Here is a 19,844-nt window from a genome sequence, read left to right on the forward strand (position 1 = left end):
CTTTTGATGCAAAATGACAGTGGATCAGTAAAAACATATAGCTCAAATATTCTTTTTTTTTTTTAATAACAAGTTAAGTTTTATTGATGCAATTGAATAAAAAAGGGGGCAAGGTAGATAGGGATTAAAAAATTAAGAAGTATACCTTGAGTGATAACCCTTGTTTTTCAAAAAAAATTCTTTTTCTCTACTATTACCAACCTGCATTTGGGTCATTGTTTTCCTTTGAAATATCATTCTGAACCGACTCGCGCTTCCAAATTATCTCTGCACTTTAAGTTTCGTAAATAGCTAAAGAGGTTTTGTAGTCATTTGTTAATTCTAATCTCCATGTCATTCAGGCTCTATTGATTTACTATAGGGACAAAGAAATTCTACTTTCACCACTGCACTTAGATGATGTCTCATTATCTTGAACTTCACGTTCTTTCCCAAACTCTATAACAAAATTTTGTCAAACCCCATTTCCGCCATCCTTCTGGATCCTATGTGGATTGAGATGTCTGGTTCAAAATTGTTTCTTTTTATTTAGTATAGCAAACCCTTTTAGGCAAAACATCAAACACCTTTCGCACTAAAACTTTTTCATTGATCCAAATGCTCCTCTTCCACCATTATTTCTCTATTGGCACAGTCACCACACCTGTTGCATGGGTAGTATCTTGCCCCCATTTTTACATTGAAAAGGTAGCCTTCTTGTCAAATTTGCAATTGTCTATGGCTTGGGTCTAGATCCTAGCTTGAATGTATAGAACACCTCTGGGTAGGGGTGCAACTTGGGCCGGTTCAGGTTGAAAATTTGTTAAAATTTGAATTGGCTTGGGCCCAATTCGATGTAAAAATTGGGCGCCCAATTTGCACTCCTACCTCTAACCAATGATCTTTGTTAGTCAGATTTTTTATTTATCAGGTCTGACCTAATGAGACTCAATTATAATTAGCAGGCCTTAATCCTGTAAGTGTGTGGCTTGATAGAAACAAGAGACAAAGAGGAAGTTGAGGGAAAGTTATTAAAGGAATTTTGTAAAGTTTTTTATTTCTCTCTTATTTTATATGAAGCCAAATAAAGACTTAAGCTTCTAATTCTCTTGTTCTTTCTTCTCAAAATATCTTATATACCCCTATAAAATGACAATTTTAGACGTTTTATATTAAATTATTTCAAATAAACTATGAGAAAGATATATAGAATGTTGGGACTTTTTTATAGGAATATATTTTGAGAATTAGAAGCTTGAGGCTTTGTTCGGCTTCATATAAAATAAGAGAGAAACATAAACATATTTATATATCCCTATAAAATGACAATTTTAGACGTTATATATTAAATTATTTCTCACAAACTATGAGAAAGATATATAAAATGTTGGGGCTTTTCTTTTATAGGAATATATAAATATATATTAGCTGAAATCTACATATTGTTCGAGCCATTAGGGAGGTCTTTGCCACCATGAAACAAAAGAAGTTTTAGCACATTGAGGTGTTACCAAAAAACAAGAAGCTTTTTTCCTTCTAAATTTTTTTTTCTCTTCATTCTGTTTTCTGTTTCTTCTGTTGCTAATTGCAATCATGGAGTGCTTGGGCCTTAACAGATTGGATTGCACATTGTGAAATCAGATCCATGGGCTTATTCTAACCCTTCACTTGAGTGGAGTCTTTTGGGTATTTAGGAGGACTATTAAACAGAATGGCAGCTATTCTTAATTTGCTTGCTAGCTTATGGGATTCTGTAGATTATGTCAAGTGTTGGTGGTTCTAACTTTTGAAATTCTACAAATGCTATAGGGTCTATTTGGTTTGCAGTCGAAACCGGAATCAGAATTGTCTATTCACCCACCTGTTTGGAATTAGAATTGGCTGAAATGGATTTTCATTCCCATGAGAGGGGGAGGGAATGCCCATTCCTTCAAATGGGGAAATGCCATTCCAACAGAAATGGAAATCCATCAAAATAGATCCTTATGTTCTGGTCGAAAGAACACATCAACCAGTTGTTGACTGCGATTCCTCTGCTTAGTTTAATTCATACTATAATTTGTAAGTATAATGAATCCATAATTCAGTTATTTGATAACTGCTCTCATTGTTATACAACAACAACAAATTGCTATTTGTTTCAGAGTATTAAAAAAATCTTTTGTTATCTTTTCAAAGTTCATGTTGTAAAAACTATGAAAACTTTTACTGTTCCAAAGTGTTCAGTTAGTAATCCATATATTGAAGAGTCTTTTCACAGGAAAAAAAAAAGAAAAAAAAAACTAATTCAACTGAATAAATTGATTAACTATAGGATTGATTAAAAGGGAGCTGGTCTGGTTTCCATGGGGCTTCGAAATGGACATCTGGATGCAGATATTGTGGCTTCTTGAGCTTACAAGGTAAGATACTTTGAAAAAGTGTCTATTTGTTTGAGACTTGAGATTGACATGAATTTCAGAAATGGGTCCGGGAGAAAATCCAGATGGGTTGTTAACTATTCAGCCATTCTACCTTGGCCTAGTTTTCTACTGGAGTAAAGAAGAAACATGCTTGAAGGGGAGACTGAAAGGTAGAAGCCCAAGTCCCAACAGAAGATCTATAGTCGAACTGTAACTGGGATCTTAGGCTTGACTCCATAACAGGAGTCCGAATTAATGGCGGCCCAGGATTGGTGTTAAACTTGGGAACTTAGTGATTGGTAGCTTGGGTTATGAGAAATGGGCTTTAGCAGATCCAGTCCAGATTAACTCATTTTCAATACGGTTGTCTTAAGGGATGGCAATTTCTACCCTACCCGGTGGGTATCTGCCCTGGCAGGGTAGTTTTTTTTGGCTTCAAAGATGGATTTTGGGATGTGGACAGGTTTTGGGATTCTACAACCCCTACGGTTATGGGTAGGGTACGGTATTAGGCTAAAATGACCCTCCCCGACTCGTAGATTGTTGGAAAGCATATGAAGTTTTATGTTTGTTTTTAGAATATGAATTTTTATGTATTAGGTGTTGAATTTAATAATATTTTGAATTTATATAAAGAATACTTATATTATTTTATTTATTTATTGCTTGTATTTAACAAGAAATAATAGAAAATTAGATGTGAGTTCTAAACCCAATCTGCCCTACCCATGATAAAGTTAGAGAGAGTTTTGTATTTTTATGTACAAAAAGAGATTAAATTCTCAAAATCTAATCCACTTTGAGTTTCAAGACAAATACAGATTGGGAGGTTTAATTTAGGGAGAAGGGTAGGATTTAGAATTTCTAAAACCCTCTCCAAATCCACCCGTTCCCATCCTTGCCCCTCTAGTCGTGTAAATCTTTTCAATGTTAAGGTGGGCTGAGTTATATGATAAAAAAAAAATTATCAATTCAATAATAATAATAATAATTTACTGCTTGGGTTTCTCCACATGGATGGTCCTCTTTATCATCATGAAGGGATGCTGTGACCTGTCTCAGACTGGAGATAGCTTCAGTCGACCATATATTCATTCTCACAATCCATGATTTCTCTGTACTGCAATAAGCATTTGACTTCTCTATAACATCGACTCAAATTTCAAGATTCGAATGTTTTTTTCTGAGTACTGCTTTATTTTGCCATGTGGCAAATTGTTATAAGCTCAATAACTATGCAAATCAGAATTTGTCAAGCCATTGATCAGCCAAATTCCTCTCTCTCTCTAAAATGTTTCCTGCAATACCACCACCAAGGAAGTGTACTGAAATATCTACTCTTTTCAAACTTATACTGATTGTCCCTGGAGAAATTTCCTCTGAACTTCCACTGAGACTTGACTCCTGAGGTTGGAAAATACTTGCAGAGTGCCCACCACCAAGCACCAAGCACCAACTCGCCCACTCACTCACCAGTCACCAAGCCAAGACAAATTAGAAAATTCACTTGGCGGAATCCTTTGATACTCAAAAGTGATAGACAGATAGAGTGCTCGCTTGCTTGCCTTACGTACATAGAGTTGGTCCATGGACCGAGTCTGCCGACTTGACAATATCAAGTGGGTTTGGCACTCGTCGCTTTACCACCACCACCACCACCGGCGGCACCACCCCTACACATGGCCAACCCAAGTACCATGCATAGACATGAACAACAGCATGTTGCATATATATATTCTCTGACATGAAAGAATCTCACCAGATAAAGCTATCCCATGTCCTTCCCATCCATCAAAAGTAATTGCTTTTCAGGCTTTTGGTCTCTACTTTTATCCTTTCTACTTCTCTACCGTCCAATACCAAGTTGGTGGAGGCCAATAATGTGATGTAACGCGTTATCAATGGATGCTAAAATTAACCTTTTTCATTGTTTTCTTCATTGCCCCCATGTCTTTGGTTCTTCCAAAAATACAGTCCAAACCTTCTTAGCCATCTGATCATGAACCCCACAAGATTGATCTCCTCCATTGTAATGGTTAATTGTAGCACTCGTCATGACCAATTGGATTGCCAATAACGTCTATAGGATTGATATTTTGTGCCTATGGTTGGTGGTGGTGGTGGTGAATTGGTGATAAAGCCAAAGCATTTTCTTTGGTGGGTCTAGGTAGAATAATTTTTTTGGATGGTCTCGATTATCCCATTTTGTGGGCCATTGCTTCATCAAGTGGCAATCAACCAATACCCATCACATTGGTGATAGGTGTACTTCTTTTAGTGATGGTGTTCATTTTATGATCAAAAGTTAATTGGCATCTTCCCAAATATTGAAAAGATATATGATATTGGAAAGGCTTTTCTATGATACTAGTTGATTAATTATAAGTTTTTTCAATATCATGTTTTTTTAGCATTATAGTCGAACCCGATTGAAAACAAGCATACATTAAAACTTAAAAGCAGCCCAAACATTTGGACCATTGATCAATTGGTCCAACTGTCCAACCCAATTTGGCTTGAATTAGACATACCCTTACATAAAAATCAAGCTAATCTAACACCAATCCACTGCACCAAGCAGCAAAAGACATAACTTGTTGAATATGAAAGTATATTTTATGAACTAAAGTAAAACTTAATTGATTGAGATCTGGATTTTATGCTTATTTAATATTAATGAATGCATCATAGTTAAACTCTTAACACGATATATATATAAATTATGTAAGAAGTTCAATTATGATGCACATCTCAAATATTCACTGCACGTTAAATTAAAATTTCAACTAATCATATTAAAGATATCACATTATCTACTTATTTTTCACTAATTCAGGTTTTACAAGATATATTTTTCATCTACATATGTAATATGTACGATTATATATGTTTGCATGGGTATGGTATTGTGTAAATTTGGTGAATATGGGTTTAACCAAAATCCAACCCATGGTCGTGATTAGGTCAGGTTAGGATTAAGGAGTTTGAGTTGAAAATCAATTTAATTGGATTAGAGTAACGGTACTAAGTTTATTTGGTATCACATAATACATTACAAAGAACTAGAGTTGGGACCGAGAAGGGTGCATATGAGGTCCAATAACCTTACCAACCTTACCATGGAGTGTCAGCATTTCGATCCTATGCTTCCACTTTTCCACTTTTGGAAGGACACTAACAACCATCTCAACGAGTAGTCATTTACATATATTAATCCTAAAGCTAGTTAATTTTAATTGGTTATTCTAAGTCTAATTTGAAGAGAAGACATTTCTTAATATCAAAAAGAAGCGAAGAATATAGGCCAACCTAAACACAGCCCAATCCCATCCCAACCCAATGTCATCGGATTGGGTCAGGTCAGTTTGCATCTTAGGGGTTCACTTGTTTTCAAAATAATGTCAATATAGAAAAAACACATGTTCTCTAACTGTTTCTTTTGAGAGATGGAAATAAGGTGGTTTGTTTCCAAAAACAAATCATATTTTTAAATCATCAAAATTATGTTTTCTAAAATAAATGGAAAATTTTCACTATTCAAACCAAGGTTTTTAAAATTGATCTGGATAACGAACTGGTTAGGGGTCTGGTTCCCGGGTTGAACGATCAACCCATTTTGACAAAAAAATTAAAAAATTAAAAAATGATTCAACCATCTGGATCAGTAGTTTGTTGACCAAATCAACAAATTTTTTTGGCAAAAATCCGGTTTTAGTGAAAAATAGAACCGGTCGCCCCAGTTTTTCCAATCCGACCATCCGGTCCAATCCGATTTTGAAAACCATTACTCGAACTTTTGAAAACAGAAAGCACATATGTTGCACAAAGCCCAAAAACACAGATTAGAATCACATACAAAAATGGAGTAAAGGAGAGATAAAAAGAAGAAAGAAATAGAACAAACACAGATTTACATAGTTCAACTTATGGCCTATATCAGCAAAATCTACTATAAAATCAACAATTAATGGAAATTATAGACTTGTGCATAACCTCTCTTACAAAAACCTTAAACCCCAAAATGCCTAAAACCTCTCAACATCGATCTCTCTTAAGCCAAAAGACATGCAAAAGAAAGCCTTCAAACTACATAACTCTTCGTATTTGAGTCAAACTCAAAAACTAGATATGGATCGAATCCGTGCCATCATCCCAAGTCCTACGCTTCCACCACAAACTACTATGAAACTTCGGTTTTTCTTAATTTAATTGGGAGTGTGTCATGAAGTGGGTCACAGTATAGAATTCGAGGCACAAACATAATATACAAAATCAAGAACATATTTTATGTATTATTATTATTATGTTGTATTATTATTATTATTATTTTATTATTATTTTGTTTGGAGAAACCATCTCTTTTTAAACCAAACCAAAATGGTTTTGATTTGATTTTAGAACTGATCATGTGAAACAAGAAATCATTTGAAGGTCTAGGGAATTAAAATCATTCCAAATCATTTAAGGGTTTATACATTGCTTCACTGGTTCAACGGGATGAACCATTCCAATTCCATAATCCACACAATTAGAAAGAAAAATAATTGAACAAGATTTGGAAGTAGAACACAACAAGATTGCAAAGCAATCCCAGCCTTGTTTCATTTTTTTTTCTTTGGATAAAGTAAAGAGTCGAGAGGAGACTAATACATTTGAATGGCACATAATTACATGGTCCCGCCCCCTTCTAAGAGTTTAAACAAAAACAGTGAAAGCAGCAGCGACAACAGCAACAGAAAAAACTAGCAGCCAACAACACCATTACTTAAGACTGTTATAGACATGGACAGGAATTGAAATCCTCTAATTCTTGCCTTAGAACCGTCAATTAATGGGGATCTTATGAAGATGAAGATGGTGATGGTGATCTAGTTTATTAGTAGCTGGTCTTGAAGGGCTTGTACACCTTGAGGTCGAGGGCAACGCCGGCGATGGAACCGGCAGCGGCGGCAATTGAGACGACGAGGCAAGCGAAACTGAGGATTTGGAGGCAGAGCCACCGGGTGCTCCACTTGGGTATCTTCTTCTGTGCAATATACATCTCCACAGGGAAGTAGACTGTGAGCGGCCAGAAGCCGAAGGCTCCTAGAATCCCAACAACGTCGTTGAAGAATGGGAGAAGCATGGAGATGACAGTGGTTGCCACAACGAATACGGATCTCCAGACCAGGCGGAAGAGGTTGAGCTTGTAAGGGCGGTATCCTGGAATCGGGACCTTGATTTCCTTGGTGATGAACTTGCTCTCCGACCATCTCTCTGATGCTGATTTCTCAATGAAGGCGAAGAGGGGCTGGCAGTAGACTTGGTAGGCACCGACCAGGTGGATCACTATAGCAGCATTGGCGATGTCCAGGAGCCAGAATGGGTTGTAGAAGCCAAAGCCAGTGAGGAGGTTACCGGGCGCCAGGTCTCCGAAGGCAGCGTAGCCCATGCAGCCACAGAGCATGTAGAAGAGTGTGGTCACGGCAACGCTGAGCAGGGTTGCCTTCTTCATTGTCTTGGCCTCAGATGGTGGAGATTTGATTGTGTCCTGTTTTTAGGAGCAGAATCAGTCAGTTCATCAATCGAAGTGATCTCATCGAAAATCTTGATGGGTGCAGGGTTGGTGGGATTGAATGTAATTAATACCTGAATTTCAATAAGGATGATTGAGTATGAGTAGGCAAAAGCTATGTCTCCCAGAGCTTGGAAGCTTCGCCATATCTTCTGGGTCTCAGTGACTGCGCCAATGCTTATTCCGGTGAGGCTGCCCTTGAAGCTCCCAGTCTCTGAAAATCAAAACCCAGGTGGTCAGCTTTCGAGAAACTGCTCGTTTCTTTGTTATAATAAGATCATCAGAACACAAGGAAGCAATTCACACCTGCAACTTTGGCGATTCCAAGTCCAAGACCAATGGAGGAGTAAGTAAAGGACATGACAGCAGCGACAATCGACAACCACCATATCTGATCGAAGTCTGGAATTTGAGAGAAGAGAATTTCGGTGACTCCAAAAATGATCATGTAAGGGTTGCTTGATATGTGGCATGGGTTATCTCCTCCACTTTCATGAAAGCAGTTAGACCTCTTGATTGCCCTGTTAATCAAAACCCAGAAGACCCATTAATCCAAATATCACTAAACAGCATTAAATCAGAGAATTAAAGACTGATAAGTACTGTTTCAGTCCAAATTCGACTCACATCATGCTTATAGATGCTGCAATAGTGTAGCCGATGGCGACTCCAAAAAGGTTCAAGTACTGGATTATCCCACAAATCTTTACCTTGACTCCACCTAAGAAAGATTTGAAAAGAGAGAATTAGCCTTAAGAGCTTTTTAAAAGAACCCATTTGTTAACTGAAAACTAACACACCACCCTAGAGTCACAAAATCCCAAACAAAGCAGAAACCTCGGCCAGTTCGGTATGCCCAACTCACTTCCACCACCTACCCACCCCCAGATGATACCCAATTAGAGAATAGAGAGAGGGTAGTGTGGTCAGGAAGAGAGAGGGAGAGAAAAGAAAGCTCAGACACCAGAAATCAAGGTGGTAGGAAGAGAAGTTGTTGGGGTGAGGGAGTGAGAAGGAGAAAGCTCCAATCCTATGAGTTATGACTGATCTGAATCTTGTTGGTGATGAGACTGTCAGCCAGAGAAAGCTTGGCACCAAGCAAGAGAAGAGGAGTACTGAATTTAATGGGTAACCTTGGAGAGAGGTATGGGTATATATAATACTTCTCCGTGAACAGAAAAGCTACACAGAGCAGATACGAAAGAAAGAACACGTGGTTCAAATTTCAATAGGACCCCAAGATGAAGGAGTAGTAGTCAACGACCGAGGCCATTGATTTTCAAGCACACCATCAAAGAAACTCACAACTGATGAGTCAATGGTCTCACAGTCTCAGTGCCTCTCTCTCTCTCTCTCTCTCCACTTTAGGAAACCAATTAAACAACACGTAAGTGCAACTGTGCAAGCGCAATAACAAACAGATGAACCGAACAAAGATTGTTAATTTACAGCTAAAAACTAAACGAAGCTTCTCAGTGTCTTACCGTCATTATTCACCAACTTCTCTTATTCGAAGAACAAAAAAGGAAGTAGATGAAGAAGAAGAAGAAGAAAAAAATTATAAACACTACTATACAGAGCGATGGGTTTGAGTGACTCGTCGCTGCGTCTCCCAACCGATCATCTCAAGCTTTATATAGAGGTTCAGGGGAGTACAAATGCAACTAAAGAATAAAGATCTCTGTAAGACCAGAGTTTACACTTTTCTGACCATCTTTTCACGTGTATCAACTTCCCTCCCTCCATTGTTACTGTGAGAGAGAGAGAGAGAGAGAGAGAGAGAATAAGGTTCCCTGTCCGTACTGTAATTTTAGTATCTTAATTTCTTTGGTCTGTATGTCTCCAAATTAAAAAATTAGACCACGCTGAGACCATTTGATCTTTTTTAATTAAACCCATCGAATCATTACTAAGTATGGATGGACGCAGAGGATCTAATTCTCATCTCTTTCTTCCCCAACACTAGGAATGCAGGATGATCATTTGAGTAAAAAAATTTGAGCTGTTTGTGCTTATTCCCAGTATCTTTGAACGTTGAATCATCTTAGTTATTGGGTTATTATTTTACTGTAAAGATCTATTCAATATGCAGTTTGTATACATTGTTTGGTGTTTGATGGGGCCCGATTGATTATGTCCATTGAAATGGAATCTACACGTGGATGAACATGCAGCGCAGACTGGTATTTCATGCCTTTAATTTGTTTAGGGCTTATAAATAGGTGGCATGATTAAAGGCACATTAGCTGGTTAGTGGTGTTAAATGTATATATATAAGAATTCAAAGAGCTAGAGAGGCCCAAAAGTGAGCTTCAGAAATGTAGCTTTAGTGTCCTAGGATTTAATATTTCTACAGATTTTTTTAATCCAAAATTGAACCCCTTTTCATGAGAGAGCTCCAATAAGTTTGTAAGATGCTTTCATGTAATCTTGGTCATTATGTGACGGAAAGTTGTCTTAGGGTTTCATTAAGTAGGAATTAGAAATTCTCCCTGTGACTCCCTTGCTTTGGCTCACTTAACTCAAATGATGAGTTGACTCAGCTGAACTAGCTAATTACAAATTTACAACCAAGTAATTTAAGGGATGTGTTGAATAAAAATCAGTCAGGAAATGTGCATATCAATGCATAGTATTGAATAAAAATTTCTAACAGAAAAATAGTAATTGATATGAACATCCACCCTCCCCCCAATAATGATAATAGCATCCCCATAAAACAAAAAGATAAATTTCCCTAAAAATATATTCTTATTCAATTGTTTTAGTATTTAATAAGTCAATAAACCCTAATTTTTTTTGAAGAACCAACTTGTTTGCACTGTTAAAAATTGATGACTTCCTCACCAAAATATTATTATTTTAAGATGTTTCACTACAGAGACTAACCAGTGGATGCATTTTCATTAATCTCTTCTCCAAAATCAGGAGATTTCTAACCATCAATTTGTACTTTTTTTTTGGCCCTTTGAGCTTTGAAATTATAATCAAAAACACAGTTGCAATCAATTATTTTAGGGGTTTTTTATTTCAAACCATTATTTTAGACATGATGGGTGGGCCCTGATGCTGTAGAAATGACTTGGGTGGAGAATTTATGTGGACCCAGATGATCTAGCGGTTGTCCTGTCCTAAGGCTCATACCCAAGATATATACTTTACTCAATCTATTTTATACGTATTCTACATATAAATTATTTATTTAATATGTAACGCCAACATTAGGAACCGCTTTGTTGAAAAAACAAAACAAAAAACCTATGGATTAATCTAATTTCATATTCGGTTACAGAGCCTTCACGGCAAATCAAAGTAAGACATGAACAAAACCATCAATTTCAGTCTGGTTCAGAGAGTAGTCAGCAGCATCTATGTCTTAATTTTTAAGACTTTATTAAGCATATACTAGTAATTAATTATATTATATGCTTTAAAAGTATATTTTATGTTGGACTTTATGGCTAATGAATTCGAACTTAAACTACAAAAACATTGAATCAGAATATTGATATGATGCTTGAACATTTGCATTTTATAACCCTTGGATCATGGTTTTGAGAACAGGATTAGATTGGACGGTCAAACCAGCTGACCCAGGAACCGGTCAGGTAACTGGTTCTGCTTCATCCTAAAATCATTTTTTGACAAAAAAAATGTTAATTTGGTTAGTCTTGTTGACCCGAGTGGTTGAACTGTCAACCTGTCAATCCGGATAACAGTTTTTGACCATTTTTATTTTATTTATTTTTTATTTTTAAAAGTTAAAATGAATTATTCATTCAAACTGGATAATCAAACCATTCAACCCAAAAATCGGTCCCAGAACAGTTCTATGTCCCGTCTGGTTTTTGAAGCCTTGCATTAATTGGATTGATATAAGCTTATAAACAGTGGAATAATTCTAATACACACTGGGGTTTGGCTCTTGTCTCTTGAGGGGGAATCCAATCACATACTAAAAAGGCAGCATCTACATGAATGAAACCCTAATTGAGTTTCAGAATTCAAATACCATTTAAAGAAACAGGGTCACAAGAGAGCAATGGTCCTGAAGAAAGCTTCACTTACATGGAACTAATGGGTCTGGATAATGAGATTCCTCATGGAATCAGTTCTTGTACACGTGTACGTTAATTATCTTTTTTTGGGTATTTTTAGATTTTTCTTATTATATTAATGTCACCTTAATGGCTTTAACAAGATTTGGACTCATCGAAGCTTTATCTATTAATGCACGTCTTATTCATCTCTTTATCATCCTGATGAATGAAGGGAACCTATTTATCTTCCATTAAGCACATTCCTACCAATTAGACAGCTTAATTCTCAGGCCACTTAGCTGATTCTAGCGGTGGCCGTTCTCAACACTCAACCAACTTAGTATCCTCCCACCACGTGTTATACAAGTTTGGATCTATCTGCTTATTTTGAACTGAATTCTGGGTAATATTATTTAGAATTTGTTATTGCTGATGTGGCAATCATTTTTGTTTTGAGAGCACCCCTTAAAAGGGTCCGAATTGGCTGGATCAGGCAAAAATCATACACAACGGGCTGGGCATGTCTGTTTTTCATACACGTAAGATGTGGATCCCATGTTGCCTCCAAGTGTACATAACACTGCTTGGTTTATTCACTCATTATAGGTTGTCCAGCCTCTTATGCATGATTTTGTGTCCCGCCCCCTGACTACTCGCAATGTTTGGTTTGAAGGAAAAAGTAGGGAAAGGAAGGAAAAAGTAAGAAAACTTAAAGCTTGTAAAGATTTTTCTACCTTCCCTTTCCTTTTCCTACTTTCTCCTTCAAATCAAACACAGCCTTAAAGTAGAGGTGCAAGTCAGATACTCAATTTGAAGAATTTGCACAGCATCCCGCTGAAGCCCTTGGGCCAGATCTATTCAAATTTTAACAAATGATCAATCCAAGCCTGACTAAGTTGCACCCCTAATGTTATTTTCGATCTGAATATTCGAGTGGGAGGGAAGACCGGATACGGACTTAACCTTCGGAGTTTGGGTATTTCATACAGAATGGCGGTCATCAGACTTGAATCCATGTTCTCATGCTTATCAAGTATCAACTGAAGATTTTTTGAATTTATTTTTATAGTACATGGCCATGTTTCTCTAGATTGTTAGGTTTTTGGCAAGATTTTTTGCAACTCTGTAGCCTTTTGGGGTTTTCTGCAATCGGAGTCACAGACTTGGTCGGACCTAACCCACCTCTGCGTCATTTGGGATATATTTAGATACATGTATTATAGCATTAGCAATTCAATATCTATTAGGTTAGCATGTGAGAGGTAGGTTTTCTCAAAGAAGAAGATCAGAATGGACCCGACAACAATGAAAAGTTCATCTAGGTACAGCTGAAATGTTTGAATGTGTGACTATTAGTAGTCTTTGAAGCAGAGAGGTAACCCTTCTCTCTTTCTCGCTCTTATTCCTTCACAACTAACAACCCTATAATACAAAGAGAAAAAAGTGTATAAAATAATAGCCCTAAATACCCATGTGAGATGACTATCTGCCCTTTTCCTTTTGGCCTTTGAGGAATTTTGATGCTAACTTTCTCCTTGGAGGCCTGATTCGGCCCGTCAGTGAAAGTGTAAAGAAAGAAACGGAAATATCTGAAATGGGATACTAAGTCTTAATTGCCTCTTAGAGACATATACATCCATCTCTGGTTCACTAGGTTTCTATGAAACTATCCTTGATATTATTATATTTTCTTGTTTTTTTTTTGTTTATTTTTTGTTTTTTTTTTGGGGGGGGGGGGCGGTTTATAGTTCAGTCCACCTCTACAAATCTTGGTGGGTGGTGGGGCGTATCCTGACCATGGATCGATGCCAAATCCATGGGCAGGATGCGATTATAGGGGGGACTACTAATAGACAAGGAGGGGGCCGTAATTTCAGATTTCTGAGGTAGAGTGCAGTCTACTTATCCCTTTATCTTTTGAAATAGATATGGTATAACTACTTTTAGACTTGATAATCCTTCAACATAGTTGTACCTAATTGCACTAGTTCTATTACATTAATATTTCACTGCATTTAAAAACAATCAATGCACATGGGTTATCGGCTGAAGTAGTTAATAATACACATGGTTTGACTAACCAGCTCATTGGCTCAGACAACAAGTATCAAAATCTTTAGAATTAATACAAAAAATCATACCAACACTAGTGCACCGAGTTCCATTACAAAACTCGTAATTAAGTATACTTGAACAAGAATAATTGAGGAATTCTTCTTGAATTGTTTCTATCCATCAATATTGTTCAGCAAGTACTGTTACATACACAAATTTGCTTGTATGGTTTGCACACGGATGTCAGACAAATTGTTCTTGATAGGGATGGTTGTCTCCTTGACTTTTCTCATCCCCATAAGGCATCCAATATATCTGAAGCCAAATTCCCTTGGATAACCCCAGCTTGGCATCAACTAAGACCCAAATTCCCTCGGATAAGTGTTCAAAAATTGATTGGTTGAAGCATTTATTTCCTCTCACTGTTAACAACAATTGGGAATCAAATGCCCTAACGATGACATGAAACATTGTTCACTGCCCTTCGATCTTTGATTGAACTTTTGTTCTATGAATGGGGACTGTTGCTTGATTCTGATGGTTTTGAAATTTGGGAATGCAAAGCAGCATTATTGAGTGAAGGTCCTTCTTACTATGACCTTGATGCCAACAAGCTTTGTATATGCATACACTGAATAAACCAGGGAATGTATTGCTTGTGGGTTCCATGAAGTGGACCTTCCAAACCCTTATCCAGAGCCCTGTTGACAGTGCAGCCAAAAAGTGGACTTGCTTAGTTCATGTTAGACATCATTCAATATCTCTTGCCATGTCATGCTCATTGAAAAACCCTAATTTGTCTTTGTGTAGTAGGTTTTACATGGACTATTGTTTTCAAATTCTAGAACTGCTACTTGACTCAATTAAACCAAAATAATTATAAAATCTTTATTGTTGTAGTTAGAAAGTTTAGAAAAAAAATGAACTAAATTATCAAATGTAAATTACCAAACTCACCGATTTGGCAAGTTTTCGAATCGATCCGTCCAAGTGGCAACTAAACTCGGTGGGTTCTTAGGTGGAGATCACAGTTTAACACATTCACAAGCTGAAATATGGAATCACAAAACCTTAAGACAAAACCATAGGCTCATTGAAAGCTGTAGGCACTGAAACACTTTGTCTTCTTAAATGACAGATGATAAAACATTGTTAGGGTATAGTTTAAGTTTAAGCTTGCATAGAAAAACAAAGATGAATCCAAAGGAATCATAGATGATGACAAAATTCACCTATTAATTATATATGAAACACATGGGGGCACTCTTTCCCATTGAATTTAGTAATCTTAAGTTTAGGGTTAGGGTTAGGTTAGGATGAATCATCTAAGATGATTTAGCTTGTAAGATAAATCACCAACTGATATTAATTTAAAAATCTAATGTCACTTGATTCAAAACCATAGAATTTAAGGGCTTCAAACTACCAAATCTGACCACAAGATTCACATAAGAAGAAAGTATTAGTTTATGGGTTCGGGGTTTTAATTCATTTAAAAAAAAAAATCATTTTAAGAAGTCATTTTGTACTTGATAGCATGGAAACTCCTACTTTTTGTCTTCTTGAGTTACGGTTAGAAGAGACAAGTAGGCAAGTGAACCAGACCCTAGAAACTAGGGTTAGGGTTTTGATTGTGAGAAGTAGGAGGAGGGGAGGTGGGTTATAAGGTGAGTGTGGATAATAATCTAAGGAGCATACTTTTGATGTCAACCGCTCGATTTTTCCTCCTCATTGGGCGGTAAACCGTCAAAAGTGACGTCGTGGTGGGCCCGCATTGCAGAGTGGGACCCGCGGTGGCCGGTTCGGCGCTTTCGATGCGCCGGTCAACCCCGGCTATCTCCGTTATCATTGCGCTGTTTTTCCCGCGCTTTTGGCCAAAAAAGTCGTTTTCCGTTGGCTCTGCCTCACCGGTCCAGAAATTTGGTCGGTTTTGGTTGACTAATTACGAGACTACCATTCCTGGACTCCCACCTGGTGAAGATCAGAAGACTCGGTTTTGACTCGCTACTCAACGCGGCGAACCGGGCCAATTATCAATTGTGTGACTGATCACCGACGCCTGACGGGTACTGATGCTTGTGACGTTGGCATCACTAGGGCTCCTCTGTCTCCGTATACGGTCAGACTCATCAATTGGGAATGTCTGGTTCTGTGATGTACGACGATACTAATCTTCAGAGCTGGACCATGACATCCTACCGTGCGTGGGCCCACCTAATTTTAATTAGACTCAACGGCTTGGTTTTAGTGCTAAGTCAAATATACAGTTTCAATTTAGACATGACAATCGAATCGGGTCGGGTCAAGGCATTTGTGTGGCCATTCGGGTTCGATTTGATAAAAGCTAGACCCTAATCCTAAAATGTTCATGTTAGGATTGATCCATGGGTCAGATGAGCTAATTAATCTTTGGCAATGTCAACAATTTTCATCAAAAACAAAGCTTTAGGTGGTGTTCGTTAGCGTATAAATATCATAGATGGGATCTTTTTGGTATTGTCCACGTAAGATATGGTGTTCTATTATGTGTGAATAGTCCCCATCTACAAAATAGCATGGACAATAACGGGCCATACCCCAATTTATCGTTCACATTATTTTCTTATGGATGAAGTTTGTGGGAAGGTTTTAGTTTAACACACTTGCGTTACATTGGTCGAATTATTCTCATTTTATTTACTTTTAATAATTTTTAAATTTTAATATTTTATCAATAAAATAATAATTTTTAATGGTAATTATAGCAAAGTCTGATGGTTTTCCTTCTTAACTCTTTTTTAATTATTTAAATATTAATTTTTTAATATTTTTATTAATAAAATATTATTTTTATTTTTTAATATATTTTAGTTATTTAAAAAATGCAATAGTTGTTTACATATTTATGCTTTTTCAATTTATTTATCATATAAAATACAAAAATTAGACATTTATGATCAATTGTGTAAATCACCCATAAAATGTATGAGATGTGGACAAGTCAACCCCACACCTACAGAACGCCATCATGGGTGTGGATTGGTCCGGTCCATACATTCTATCCATAGTTCAAAACAGTTGTGGGTTGTGGTGTGGTGTGGAATGGTCCCTGCCACAAAGTGTGGTGTGGACCTACACCCACTAATTTCTCATCCACACTATAAAACACCCCCTTAATTATGTAGTTCAAATGGTTTGAATCGTCCAAATATTTATGTCGATACTGGTTTAAAAATAGATGACTCATGAACCGGGCCAAATTATTTTCGTGTCAGGTTTTGTCAAGCCACCTTTTAGCTTGGGTGACTAGATAGGAGATAGTAACCCATTTTTTTCCAGGTTGGGTCAAGTCGGATTCGTTGGTCATAGAATGGGAGAATGACGATTCAGCCCAATGTTAGAATTTGTAGGCTCAAAATACATTTGGGGTAGGTGCCAGCTCGAAATTGATGCCAATTTATGGATGAATATGGATGCATAGAATGTAGGTTTTTGAACTTTTGAATGTTTATAGCTATTATGCATTGGGCTTGTCCATGCTTGTCCGTAGTTTCGTGGACTAGAAAAAAAAAAAAGAAAAAAGAAAAAAAGAATGTTGTGAAGGCTGCATTTCGATGGAATCTGGGTTCTCATTTTCCTCAATTATTTGACTTCATGGATTTTAGTGTTGGATCAGACTGCATTTGATCGATGGAATCTGGATTCTCAGTTTCCTCAATTATTTGAGTTCATGGATATCAGTGTAGGATAAGGATGCATTTGGATCGATGGAATCTGGGTTCTCGGTGAGTTCAGTGTTGGATCCGGTACCGAGACATCAAATGCATATTTTAGGGGTTTCAGAATCCCGAGGGGGTTTAATTTTTAGTCATTTATAATTCTATACAAAGGAGAAAATGTAATTTCATTCCCCAGAATGGATCACTAATCACTTTGTAAAACAGCTTGTAGTGGATTTGAATCATTGCTTGCTCCAATGTGCTGGCAAGTGTTTTTAGACTCGGACCAGACCGGGTGGTTGAACGGTATGAACGAGTTGATCGGGCTGCTGACTGCTAAAACCATGACAAAGTGAGTATTTGGGTTTTGTGTCTGGTCCAAGTCTCACTGGCACTACCAATGCTGACAGAAAAGGTCGATACTTGAAGCTCAACTCAACCCTCATTTCAATGAAAAACAATACGATAATATAAAGAAAATCAGGTACTATCTTTTTTCAATTAATGCTGTCAGACCCGGGTTGGTTTGGGCCCAATGAAATAGCCCATTGAGCCATTGGTTTAATGATTTGACAAACATGTGATGTTTAATTTATGGTTCAGAAAAAATAATGGTGGTTGCGATTCAAAATCATAATCACCTAGTTTTGAACCATCATAGGTATTCTACTATGTAGTATGGCTGTGGTTGTATTTTGAATTGCATGTAACCATAACCTTCATTCTGTTATTGGTTCTTTTTTTTTTTTTTACTCAATACATTGTCAGATTTTTTATATGATTCACATGTATAAAATTAATTCATCTATAACTAAGGAGTGGCTCAATTGGCATGTTAGTTGGTTTGTTTTAGTAGAGATGTGGATTCGATTCCTACAACCACCAACGTCGGGGAGGGGGTCATTAGTGTGTTGTTGCACTATTCAAATAACCCCTACGAGGGATTTTGGGTGCATCACCAAAATACCCAAAAAAAAAAAAAAGAAAAACACTAATTCATCTATATATCACCATTCAACTTTGATCGTAATAACATATATTATATATTGCATTTATACAATATAGGGACATGATCTCAGATGCACAAAATCACTTGATCATATCAACCTTCTTTTTAAACCATGTGATTGTATTTGAAAAGCCATCTTTCATAGTGCCCAGAAAATGAGGACTTTGCTGGTTCTAGAATTTGAAAGCATCATTTATACTCCCAAAATCTCAATCTATGTGGCAGTGTCTGGAACTGTGAGCGTTTATTGAATAAACACTGCCACATAGGCATCATTTCAACATTTCCCCCATTGTGCAGATTCATATGCATAGAGACTTGCAAAAGCAGGCCTTGATTTATGCGCATGCCTACCATTGGAGGAAGCTTTAGTATAATGCTTCCCCCAACGGATAGGCGTTTATTCACTGTTCTATTGATGTGGTGCCTAATGAAGCCTAGTGGCACTTAAGTGTCAGTAAACGGGTTCATTATTGCTTTTCTCAGTTTTGTAAACAAATCAAATACAAACATTTAATGAATAAACACGCACGATTCCAAACACATATTGTATCAACAATGCAATTACTACAGAGTGAATATACTTAATCATCTTCTATGTATAATGCTCTTCCTGGTCTTCATTGGCATAAATTTTGGAATTCAAATGAACTTCCCCTTAGGATTCAGCTATTTATATAAAAATGTATCCACCAAGATTTACTCCTTTGAGGATTACAACCATTTGTTCCTAGGCTTTGTTTGGTTACCATGCAAATAAATTTGCACTAGTGTGAAACCATGGCAATGCAAATGATTCGAGTGTAAATTCTAACCTATTTTTGTTTCAAATTTTAGCTTATTTTATTTGATTGCAGTATAAATGAAGTAAATTAAGATATGAAGCAGAATAAAGTAAAATCCAAAACAAAATTAAACAAGAATTTGCATTTTTTACATTTGCACCCCATACATTTGTACTAGTGCAAATAAATTTGCATTGCAACCAAACATAGCCTAATTGTCCCATCATGTGCCTATTTGTGTCCTCTTAACTCTTATATCTTAAGAGTAATCTTCTATCTTTAAGAGAAAAATTGTTGTTTTTTCCTCTTATCTCTTAAAGTG

At 36.8% G+C, this 19,844-nt stretch overlaps 1 protein-coding gene across 1 annotated transcript; it reads right to left on the reverse strand.

The window, feature by feature from the left end:
- Positions 1 to 6,943: 6,943 nt before the first annotated feature.
- Positions 6,944 to 8,809, reverse strand: LOC148851867 (amino acid permease 3-like). Its single transcript, XM_088944068.1, has 4 exons — positions 8,563 to 8,809; positions 8,242 to 8,456; positions 8,010 to 8,149; positions 6,944 to 7,911 (listed from the first exon to the last, which is right to left on the reverse strand). The coding sequence occupies exons 1-4, from the start codon at positions 8,565 to 8,567 to the stop codon at positions 7,258 to 7,260; spliced, it is 1,014 nt and encodes a 337-aa protein (XP_088800194.1). The 5' UTR covers positions 8,568 to 8,809; the 3' UTR covers positions 6,944 to 7,257.
- Between the last annotated feature and the right edge of the window lie 11,035 nt (positions 8,810 to 19,844).

The sequence above is a fragment of the Nelumbo lutea genome, chromosome 5 (assembly GCF_056320005.1).
Source record: "Nelumbo lutea isolate HS-2025 chromosome 5, American lotus-T2T, whole genome shotgun sequence".
Lineage (NCBI taxonomy): Eukaryota > Viridiplantae > Streptophyta > Magnoliopsida > Proteales > Nelumbonaceae > Nelumbo > Nelumbo lutea.

Excerpts from the sequence above, each read along its gene's own strand:
- LOC148851867 (XM_088944068.1), bottom strand. Across the intron at positions 8,150-8,241 it reads TGGAATCGCCAAAGTTGCAG|AGACTGGGAGCTTCAAGGGC; the intron begins GTGTGAATTGCT and ends TTTGATTTTCAG. Across the intron at positions 7,912-8,009 it reads TCATCCTTATTGAAATTCAG|GACACAATCAAATCTCCACC; the intron begins GTATTAATTACA and ends TCCTAAAAACAG.